The sequence below is a fragment of the Neopsephotus bourkii genome, unplaced genomic scaffold (assembly GCF_033783945.1).
Source record: "Neopsephotus bourkii isolate Nb327-2 ecotype Australia unplaced genomic scaffold, CSIRO-AGI_Nbou_v1 NB_915, whole genome shotgun sequence".
NCBI classification, from domain to species: Eukaryota; Metazoa; Chordata; class Aves; order Psittaciformes; family Psittacidae; genus Neopsephotus; species Neopsephotus bourkii.
Window position 1 is genome coordinate 259,719 of NW_026901409.1, and position 11,654 is coordinate 271,372.

An 11,654-nucleotide genomic window follows, 5' to 3' on the forward strand; every position below is an offset into this window, starting at 1 on the left:
TGCTCCAATAAGAAGCAGGATTGTAGAAGTGGGTAATTTGGCTGCAGTGACAATGTGGTTGAAAGTGTTTGGGTTTACAGACAATCCAGACAATCCAGAACCCTTTGCAGTGATTTCCTTTCCTAATGACGTGTCTGGCACTTTCCCTTATGAAGTCTGTAAGGGAACTCTGAATTGTACACATACTTCCAGCAGACATCAGGTTTGTGGTTATGCTATCTACTGGGAGCTGAGCTCTGCTGAAAAGGTTTCCTCTGCTCTGCTTACCTGGAGTGCTTTTGGTATGTAACATTTGTCTCTTTCATTATAGGGTTGGTCTAGCTGCATCATAACACTCTCCAATGCATAGACAACAGAGCTTTACAATGCAAAGGCTGCATGTCTTTACCTACCACAAAAGCGAAGGGAACTGCTAAGTTCATTTACATGCACACCATTCTAGAAATTACAACCAGGCTCCTGATTCTCTGCGTATTCTTATTATAGAAACTAATATGCCTGCAAAGGTGGAGTGGACTGATCTTGGATCATGAATATCTAGAAACTACACTACTTTGAGAGTGACATTTCTAAGAGTCAGAGGCTCCCAGATCTTGGCAGTACGCACTCTCAAATAGGAGCTTTTGTCTGACAGAGACAAGATATTGCCAAGAAGGTAACCAAAGGACTTGTTCCTATTTCTAACAGGCACTCTCCTAAACCATGCTGAATTTGTATGATAAAACAATTCATCACTGAAAAAATATGGATATGCATCTCTGAATTACACCTTATTTTGAAAGATATTAATTCTAGGCCTAACATGACCTATATTCCACTTCAATTTGGCATACCCTGTATGCCAGCTGTAGAGTTCATTACATTTTAGAAGAGTCACTTGCATCTTACAGCTTCTTTTATCAACAGCTTTTCTGCTCTTCAGAATCTTTATTATACTGTGCTTGAGCCATGAAAATTGAAACTGCCTTCTGCAGCCTCAGACTACACAAACCCAGTTTTATATGATCATTAAGGGCTGCTGCCCTGTGAACACTGATTAACTGGTAGGTATGAGAATCATCAGTTCTGAAAGGTGAGTGGTTTCTAATAATGGCAGAGAGTTGCAGCTACATGACTTTAGCCTTAGGGAGTCACAAGTCTATGATTATATTTAATTATAACTTGCTATGTATTAAGTGTAATTCAAATCAAGACAGGTAAGTGAAGAAGGCAATCATATTTGGATACGATGTACCACCTATATGGATTTAAACCATTTGAGTGGGAATGTCAGAATGACATAGGACTAATTAAATGACGTATTAAATCTTTATTTCCTTATAAGCAATAGGGTGGAGTGGGGCTGTTTGTAGTCTACTTTGAAGATGCAGTAATCAATGGGCTGATCAAATTATTCATGCAATTAATGGAATGTGCTTAAGGGAATTGTGGTTTCTTAGCATCTGTTATGAGAATCAAAAGAATGAAAAGTTGTGAATGACTCAGTAAAAACAGCATGAGTGGAATTCTTCTGAAAGGCCTGGAGGTTACTGGTCAAACCGTGTTGATAAAGGAAAAATTTCTTACTTGGTAAAGAGGAAATACAAAAACAATTTTCCTCTGTGATGTGCTGCTTTCCCTATAAGGGCTCTTTTTTTTTTTTTTTTGCCATATCTTCTAAAATAAAATCTGCTCAGACCTGTCTATTTCAAAATCAGCCTTGCTAGCCAAGACAAACTGAAGAGATAAATGGCAAAATTGCACCATTTTCTCTACTAGATTACTCATATTGCTTTATGTGTAATTACAGCAAAACTTGCAAATGCTACATGCTGCTGCTGTTCATTATATGTTGGTCTGAGCAGACAGTAGAACAACATGTCAGCACAGTCCATGCTACTTCACTTGAAGAATTGATGAATACTCCCATACTGACTGAAAGAGCAAAGCACAAACATTCCTTGTGCCAGAGAAAAAGCTTCTGTGACTGTAATAAATTCCAGTCCTTACAGAGCTGCCCTTCACCATATCACAAAACATTACTATTTCTTCTTAATTTCTTTCCCATTTCTCATCGTAAGTGGTTGAACTGTCACTTCACTAGGTGGAAGTATTTGGACTGTGTTAGTTCTGAGAATGACAACACTTTCATGTGCATCATGTTTAACAGTACTCTTACTTACACTGTGAAATACTTAGCACTGAGATTACTTTTTTTCTGACTTTTATAGTTAGAATTCTTCGTATGTTTAGTCAGATAATAAATCAAATGCTAGAATATGTTGCTTTTTAATAACTAGAAAATTGCATATGTCTCTACCATCCCAGATAAAGGAAAAATAAGCTTCTTTACCTACCCCACTGTCTGATTAAACATAAAATGGGTAAGTATTAAAACGTTATTTTTCAATATCTATTGCATTTCTTTGTGACCTTGAACTGCTTTATAGTTTTAATATGTGTGTTTTACCTTAAATTATTTTTATTCATTGGCTTGTTTGTTTCTAAAGACTCCTACAAAATTCCAGGTATTGACAAATTACAGTTCATGTTAAAAGCTATCTAGTTCCCATTTTCCAGATTTTTTAAAATGTCCATCTTAAATGCCTATAAGCATTGCTTGTTTTTCAACTTTTCTTTCCAGCAATTCTTTCAAGCTCTTGTTCCTGTGCTTGAAATACAAGTAATCAGAGAGAGAGTGGCCAAGCCTTGCCTTTTCAAAGGATTTAAAGCTGAGGTGTTCTTTGTCCTCTGCAAGGTCTCTCTCTCCTTGGCTCTCCTGCTTGTCTGAGCTCCCTATTCTATTCTCCAGTCGTCCCTCACTTTGCACTTCTTCTTTCTCATTGCAGTAGGACTCTCTGAAGTCCTTCATCATGCACTCAGGTTTGCCAGACAGATCCTGAGCCGTGTATAGCTTATTGTCATCCTGGTGGTACATGGCAGGGGTGTATCCCTCTGCCTCATAGCAGTTGTCTTCCTCTTCTTCCTGGCATGAGCTTCCCTTGGCACTCTCGCCATCTGAATGAAATGAGATTCCCTTCCCTTGACTTTTCTGGGAAAGATCAAAGGGCTCTTCCTGTTCCAAGCTTCTTAAGACATTTGTCTGGGACAGAGCAATTCTTCCTCTTCCAAAACCTTGTAGTGGTTTGAGGGAGGAGAAAAGGAACAATTTATATATAGGAAATTTTACATGACACATGGTTAAAAAAACGGAATGTGAGGTGGCCTCCTATTTCATACTTTACCTTTGTTTTCCATTCAGCTGTCTCCAAGTACTTTGCTGTTTATGTCTCATGACATCTCCTTTGAGATACTGTTAAAGAAGTACTATTGTATACACTTCACAGCCAGGTCATGACACAGAAAACGTTGTGCTGGACATGCCAGACACTGGATTAGGGAGCTAGGGATAAAAGTGAAGTGGCCTGGCCCCTTTTAACTATTTTTGCCAGTGTACATTCCCTCTTCCTTCTTATTCTTTTAAGAAATGAAAACTTTGATCTAAAGCATCACATGCCATGACCAAAGCCTCAGGTTTTGTACTTTTGTTTTGGTTTGGTTTGGTTTGGTTTTTTCCAGATGGTTGGAAAAGATTAAAAACATTTTAATGTGATTGTCCTATAAACACTTCAGTTCAAAGTTACCACTTCAAAATGAAATGACAATCAAGTCTCGGCAGCCTACAACCTTCACTCTTCTTAATTTTTCATCTTTCAGCCACTGAGAAGCCATTCATGCCACTGAAAAAGCTCTGTGAAATAGGTAGTGCTTTAGCTTGAGGAAATCATTTTGAACAAATGATGATTTTGAGCAGTGCAGTGTAAGTCTGAGCATAATCCTGGATCTGGTTTATCTCAGTATTTGTCAGCATCTCCTATCTTGCTGGAAATCCAGGCATTACCTAGGAGGTATCCATGGACTCAAATGCACTCTGAGCACTGGGGGGCACTGAAGAAGATTCAGACATTGCAGGCATAGTCCATTTTAATTAAAAGAATAATGATACTACTAGGGTGAAGATTTCACCTGTTAGCAAGTATCTATGAAAGCTTCTATTTTATTTGCTTTAGTTTGGTTTGGGTTTTTTTTCCTCTTAGGAGTTGATCAATGCAGCCTCACTAGATGCAGCTGCTAATTTGCAACAGTTTGTATTTGTTAAAATGACTCATGAGGAGGTGGCAAACCTTACAAATTGCCTGGTGTCTAACAGCCTCAAGGGCTGAAAAAATCTCTGTACACTGAAAAACTCTTAGGCTGTCTTCAATTACAAGTAATTGCATAACCAGCATGATGCTGTGGGAGATTTATAGGAAAAAAAAATGAGCCATTTATCTCATTGCCTGTTGGGAACTTTGTAAAGTATAAGAACATTTGGTATGGCTTGATGAATCTTCTACACTCATACTGCTGAATATATTCTCCCTAACACCTGACAACAGCAACTTATTATGCTAAAATTATTTCTTTTCTGCTCATAAATGCTGTTGCATTTTGTCTCCATCTATTCCTCCATCTCGGTCTGTACCTGTGTGTTATCAGATATCTAGTCTGAAAGATCTCCAAGACAAGGGTCGCTACCTTGAGGATCTCTGACCTGTATCACTGAAGTGACACAAATAGTTAATGGCAACCTCCAGGGCTTATGGGATTCAATCTCTTCCAATCACGTTGGATCTGTAGTACAAAGCCCATGTGGGTTTACGGATATGCATCTTCAAATCTCTCAGAGAACAGCCTTGCTGAAAAATATTACCTTGAGAATGAAATCCTCGTTCCATAACCCCATGTTTGACTTTCATGTGCCTGGTTAGGTTCCCCTTCAAGGTGAATTTGCTGGGACAGTAGAGGCACTTGAAAGGCTTACTGTCTGAGTGCAAGTGCATGTGTCCCATTAGATTGTGCATTCTGTTAAATTCTTTTCCACAAAGCTGCAAAAAAAGTAAAAATGAAAATGATTAGTTAAAGTGGGTACAAGCAGAACATTTTGAAAGGAAATAGGACCTATTCTCAACTTGAGCCCTGGCAGCTTCTGGCTACAATTTTTTTTTTTAAAGATACAGACAAAAAAACTATGGACAGGAATATCCAGTTGAGTCTGATCTACCTAGGGCCTTCTGCACTGCTGTCATATTTTAAATTTGGTGAGTAGAACACACAGTCAAGGGTTCTCCAAAAACAGGGAATGTTCTTGTAAGGAGGTGAGAGGCTTAAGTGTGGAAGGCTCTTAATTTTAGTGAAATGCAAAGTATAACTTTCTGCACTGGTGAACCATTTTGTTTGTAGTTTATAAATCCGGCCTTTAGGCAGGAGCAACACCAGACAGAGATAGAGATACAAAATAAAACTAATGAATGGTTTCTGTGAAAAAGTCAAGCAGAGTATTACTTCTCATTAAGTGGAAATGAAATGGTTGCACATTTTGCTTAAACTAGAACAATTCCTTTTCTTTTTCTTTTCTACTCCCCTGTTTTTCTCTGATCCTCTTGTCTTCTGTTTACCAACTTCTGTGTTTCAGTCTCTCTGGTGAGTAAGATGGAATTTAAACAGTCATGGGGCTACAAGAATGACTCAGCTTTTCCTGAACCGTGCTCCTCACTGATCGTGCTCAACAAGACATTGATCGTGCAAGTTTGCCTTTCATGAAACAGTAAGGGGGATTTCTGTTTTCATTATTATTGTTTATCTAGATGGATCCTTTTGTAATCTAGCTCCTTATGAGTCAAAGGTATTCTCAAGACATGAGAGTTTGAAATCACTATTACAAGCTTCTAGTCTTACTTGTCTTCTGGTCTTTCCTTATTAGGATTTATAATTTTACTCACATTCAAGTGGCTGTTTCCATCCTCTGCAAACTTTGGTGTTTGCTTTCTACTTCAGGTCCTTTCTTAGGAATAGTTTTACCATCAGATATTTTTTCTTTACAAGCTTTATCGCTATATGAACCAGAATCACTATTACTGAGTAAAAGAAACTTCTATCAAGCAGTGTACTCATTGAGGTGAAAATTACTAGAAAAACAATTATTGAGAGTCCACCAAAATTTTAGTCTAATCTGAATTCTGATTTAATTTATTTGGATAATACAGAATGTCTGTTACAGTACTTTTTGATTCAAATTCACAAAGCCATCACCTGAAATATGTGGATGAAATGTAGATAGTGGAATGATCCTTGGTGAAATAGTACTGTATCTCTTTTGTATTTTAAACCATTTCTCGAGGGGAAAATGGAAGCATTCCGTTAATACAGAAATTTACAGGGGTATTGTGTTCAAATAAAAGCTTGGTCTGAGTCAGCACTGCAAAAAGAGAGTTTGGAAATATTCACTTGCTTTCAAAAAAACTATTTGCTGCACAAATTCTCTTCCATGATTTGCTCTCTGCAATTTTGCTAAAATTAATATTCTGACAAATTTATCAGCAAAATGTTCACCAAGATAGGGAGCTGGGGTGGGGAAAGCCACTGAAAACGAGATATTAACCAGTAAAACTAAAATGTCTGATTCCAAGGGTCATCCATCCACTTAGGAAAGAGGACTGTCTCTTTGCATTTGAATGAAGTTAATATGTTTGATGACTGGTATTCAGGGAAATGAATGCACAAAAAAAACCCAAAACCACTCTGAAAGTGATGGGGGAAACAAACAGGAGAAGCAGCACTGATGAACACAGAAAATTTGCAAGGAAGAACAGAGCTGATTATATCTCAACAGCTTATGGAATGACCTACGACATGTCAATGTTTCTCAGGCTACAAGAATGCCAATAATAACACCCCTCAGCGGAAGGCTTCTAGTTGTCTGCTTGTGTTGTGGCTGATCTGTGTTCTCACCAGCTTTTGCTTTCTGACAGCTAGGTCTTTATTTCTCTATCTAAACTGATAATCAGGAAAAAAAGGTTATCAGGTGCTTTATCTTTATAAGGTATTGATTATTGAAATGCGTCTAGTAGAAGCCCTTTTTGTTGTTGTTTTGTGGTTTGGGTGGGGTTTTTGGTGTTTGGTTTGTGTTTTGTTTTTGTTTTTTGGTGAAGGCAATATTTATTTATCTCCATAAGGAAAAGACAGGGACTAAAATTTTGTGTATCTGAATAAATGGGGTAGGTTTTCTATACCCAATGTCATGCACAGTCTTATGGATGTGTAATGTGTTCTTCTCTTGAAATCTCCCCTGAGAACATGAGGAAATGGTAGCACAGTGAAGAGGAGTGGCAGGAAAATGAAAGAAATGCAGATATTAAAATTGTTTTTTGGGATGATTGCTCTGTGTGGCATTATCTCTCAATAACCCGTACATTTCAAAAGGCACATGATGACTTTCAGATGAGTATTCATGATCCAAAGGATGAAGGGGTCAGGTTGTGTGCTCTTATGCCGGAAGACAGTGACCTAGAGCTAGCTGGGTTTCACGGCCAGCGCTTAAAGAACAGCCTGAGCCTGCAGACCAAACCAGGAAGGTGCACAAGATTTTGCCTCTGTGAAAGGGCAGAGTTGTGAGCACTGATCAGAGTCCTGAGCCAGCTGCGTGAGAGGGAGCTCCAGCAGAACTCTTCACAGAGCACCTTAGCACTGAAGGGGAATCAAAGCTCATGCAAGAGATCTTGGGATAGTAGGAACAACAGGTTTACTTGTGGACCTTTTGTTAGGCTTATATTGGACAAAGTAAAATTCAAGCCCTGAAGAGAAGGACCTCAGTTGCAAGTCTGCTGAACACACTTTGCTGCACTAGCTGATGAAATGGACTGAAGTAATTTAGATCAACACTAGATTTTGTCTTCCTAAGTCACCACTTGAAGTATCACCTTTCTAGATTTGTCAGTCTGTTTTGTTTCTTCCGAAGTACTTCTCTCTCACATTTCCTTTGGCTTTGACTCCTGTTCTAAACCCATGATTTTAGATGGGGAAAAAAGTGGAGTTCAAAACATTTGCTGCAAAGTGTGTTTGGCTGGGCTGGAGAAAACTTCATTACATTCTTTACTGGAGGTCTAAAATATTGCTGACTCCAGCACTAAAAGCAATGGTATGTTTCACAGAAGCTTCCTCTACAAATCAGAATTAGCACTATTGCACCAGTTGGTGCAACTCCTTCAGAACTCTTCAGTGGTTTTGGGTGGAGGGGGTTGTTGTTTTTCTTTTAAACAGAAATTTAAAAGGCAGCATGGGCTCAGGCCTTTAAACACTACAGAGAAGTTCAGTCTTCAGACAAAAATTAGACACAGATCCTGGCTGCAGCTGGATGAGGAAACAGAAGGGACAGTTATTTGCTACTCCCTCACTTCAGATAGTCTGTGCTTAGCTGTGATTAGACACATAGGAAAGCCTCATGTTTTCTTTTGCTGTGAGAAAAAGGTAAAGAAAACCATTGCATGTGGTGAAGTAGAAAGGCTACTGGCTGTGCTCTCTTTCCCTTACATTCTTCTTTTTTTTTTTTTTTTTCTTCATAAGAAGGGTGTTCCTTTCCTCAAAGAGAGAGGGAGAGGGAGAAAGACTGTAAACTGTCCAAAAGGACCGTGAGAAAACAGGAAGCTTTGAAAAGTACAAGAGAAAGCAAGATGAAATCTATTTGCAGGCGGTTCCCTGGGGACATGTGAGCCATTGTTAAAGCAGGCTGTTCATACAGCTATATCCTTCCTTCTGCTGAGGAGGAGCTTGGTGCCAAAAGGCTGCTATCTGGTCATTGCCTTAACCCTCTGAATACCAGCCAGAATATTTGCCCAAGTCTCTGCCCTACCAGAGAGCCAAGGGATGTTCCTAACACAAAAGAGCAAATGCTGGTTCTCCCTTTGCTTGTTACAACCTACATTCTGTTCAGGGGCATCCCTGCAGCCATGGGAGAAACTGGTTTACTGTGCTTACTTGTTTCTTTTCTCCTAGGAACACTGGGTGGGGACAGAGAAGTAAAAAAATAAGAAAAACAGGTGTTCCTGGTGGTACTCCAGTTCCCTGTTCAAGCTATTGCCATCTCCAAGTACAAATAGTCTGTCATCATCAAACTGTAAGCTGAACACAAACTTCCAGCTAATCTGCACATACTAAAAAATAATGTGGGTCCAGATACTGCAGAGCAATTGATCAAACAATTGAGTTTCTTTTCTGAAATTTGAGGGATCAGATGAGAACTTTGACCAACTGGGAACAAAAGGCCAGGTTTGCAGGTATTCACACAGAATGAAAGTCTACAGAAGATTTGACATAGAATTATGGAAGCAATTCAGTAACAGAAGTTATTTAATCAGTCTAGACTAACATAAATCCTAGTATACAAAATAACTTTTTAGTAGGACATAAATTAAAATTAAACAAAAACCTAAAGTTGGAAGATTTTTCTGTTATTTTTTCAAGGTGAAATGCTGCAAAGTTGTCAAAGCAAAATGCACTGATTAAGTCTAACATTTTCCTACTAAGATTATCACTGAATGCCATATTTTCCTATGACATTTTGAAATTCTACATCTTTTGAGACAAAATAATACCATTTAAAATGTTTCACCCAAATCTGCTTCTCAATGATGCTTTCGTTTTAAGAAAATATTTAATTCCATGAAGATGTTGGGTCAAAGAGTTCTAGAAATTGCTTCCAGATCAGTCTTCAGTTACTTATGCTTAAACTGGATAAAATGCTCCACTCTATATTTATAACCCTCTTAGAGGAGATCATAGTAAGAATAAAACCTACAACCTTTGACTTGACAAGTTATGTCTAAAATAATGAGCCAGATAGGCAGCAAAGGAGCAGATGCAGTGTCCAATACTGGATAAGAATATAAACACAACCAATTCATAAGGAAGATATTAGAGATGAGCTCAGTAAAGAAAAACAAATCTTTAAAGGTTTATGAGGAGGGAGAAGAGGGGATAGAAAGGGAGTGTCAACCTCCGATGGGCTGGCAGAAGGCAGCAAGCTGGAATTCACACAGAACCCTAAAAAGGTGAGATGGTCTTAGAGGCTGCTTTGTTAGGATACTGATGTCCTGCCCTGAATTTCAGCCTGGTATTTACACTTGACCCATTCAAATCCCTTCTGCAGCTGTATTTTTCTGTAGCTTTCCTCGAGTCTTTCTCTGAACTGTCACACAGCATCACTATGTGAAATCGCGGCTGCTGCTTCTCTACAGTCCTCTGTGGGGTGCATGACTTGAACTATGTTTTTAGTCACTGTTTCAAGCTGTTAAACACTTTGACTTCTGTTTGGATGGCTGTACTAAGCAAATGTCAGGTATACCTGTTGTCCTCAAACTGCTGTGGCATTGAAATGATCACAAAGCAGAAGAAAAATACTTGAGGATGAAAGATGCTGATATTGAAAGGGAAAGGAGTAAACCACGGAAGTTTTCCTCCATTATTTTGTGCTATGTAAGCAGAACCTGGATAAAGGCAGAAAACCAGGCCAGTTTATGCTAGTTTAAACGCAACTGCAAGTTAGTCACGTCTTGGTTTTTTACTGCTGTCACATCACAAGATCATTATATCACAGAAATATCCAGTGTGTTAATGCCTCTGACACCAAATGAACTTACCTTGCATTTAAAAGGTTTGACATCAGAGTGAACAATCATGTGGGCCTTGAGAGTCTGCTTCTGCACAAAGCTCTTGAAGCACAGATGGCATTGATAGGCTCTGATGTTGGTGTGGATCAGGACATGTCGCTTCATGTTGGCCAGCAGAGTAAATTCCCGGCCGCAAATTCCACATTTGTGTTCTTTCACACCCTGTGAGAAAAGGAAAAAAAAAAATCAGAAAATTCTATAGATGGAAAATTTTCTAGATCATTTAATGTTCAGTACAAAAATATATGAATTATTTATTCTTCATTAGCAAAGCAGGTAATAAATTATTTCAGTTTTAACATCATTTGCTGAAGTTGTAGATACTTATGTATTTCTTTCCTGGCAAATTCTTACAGAGATCTGAAAGACAGAGAAATATAAGCTTAATGAATACTAAGTTTTATTTCCATCAGTAAGTTTAAAAATCCTATGAGACGTAGTCAGGAACAGAGCTTCTGTGTCCCACTCTGCTGCATATGTTACTTATTGGTTAAATGTGTATAATTAATAGACAAGAAAAAAAACTAACCAGTTAAGAAACTAAAGTAGTGCTTGCTTTTGAATGTCATTGGCTTCTAAAAAACCCATAGCCCTGCTTTGAGGAAAGCTATAGAAAATAATCTGAAGCAACTGAGGAGCAGTCAAGCAATGTAACCAAATAACGATATACGTGTTACATTCAATTTTTACCTGGTGTTTACAGAGCATTTCTAGCACCTTTTATGCCATCCAGTCGTTTTACTAATGCGTAATTCAATATTCTTGCTTACGCACATATGGTCTTACTGCCAGCTCCTCAAAAACTCATTTAGATGCTATGAAAATCAATGAATTTACCACTAAACACTTTAAGAGTTCAGGTATAACTTGCAGAAGGTAATGAGAATTGTGCTGAGAGCAATTACTCCTCCTGCAGGCCCCATAACAAAGAACACTCTAAACCATCCCTACTTTTGTGCTAATCAGTGTTTTTCACAGTTACTTGCGGAGCTAAAATTGTGAACACTAACAGTGTCTTTAAGTGTCCGCCTGTCTGATGTGAGACTGCATTTGGTCACCTAAGTGCTGTTAATTATGTTCACAGTTGAATCCACCTGCAGCTGTGGACAAAGAAGCAGAAGCTCTCTAAAG

The 11,654-nt window shown here is 38.4% G+C and overlaps 1 protein-coding gene across 2 annotated transcripts in view; it reads right to left on the minus strand.

Annotated features, from left to right (window-relative positions):
* Positions 1-1,294: 1,294 nt before the first annotated feature.
* ZNF366 (zinc finger protein 366) overlaps positions 1,295-11,654 on the minus strand; it is a 33,243-nt gene continuing 22,883 nt past the window's right edge. For both annotated transcript variants that reach the window (XM_061357738.1, XM_061357739.1), the window contains 3 exons: positions 10,494-10,685; positions 4,733-4,907; positions 1,295-3,114 (listed from right to left, as the gene is read on the minus strand). In XM_061357738.1, coding sequence (XP_061213722.1) covers positions 2,579-3,114; positions 4,733-4,907; positions 10,494-10,685 — 903 coding nt within the window. In that variant the 3' untranslated portion in view covers positions 1,295-2,578. The remainder of the gene's footprint in view (positions 3,115-4,732; positions 4,908-10,493; positions 10,686-11,654) is intronic.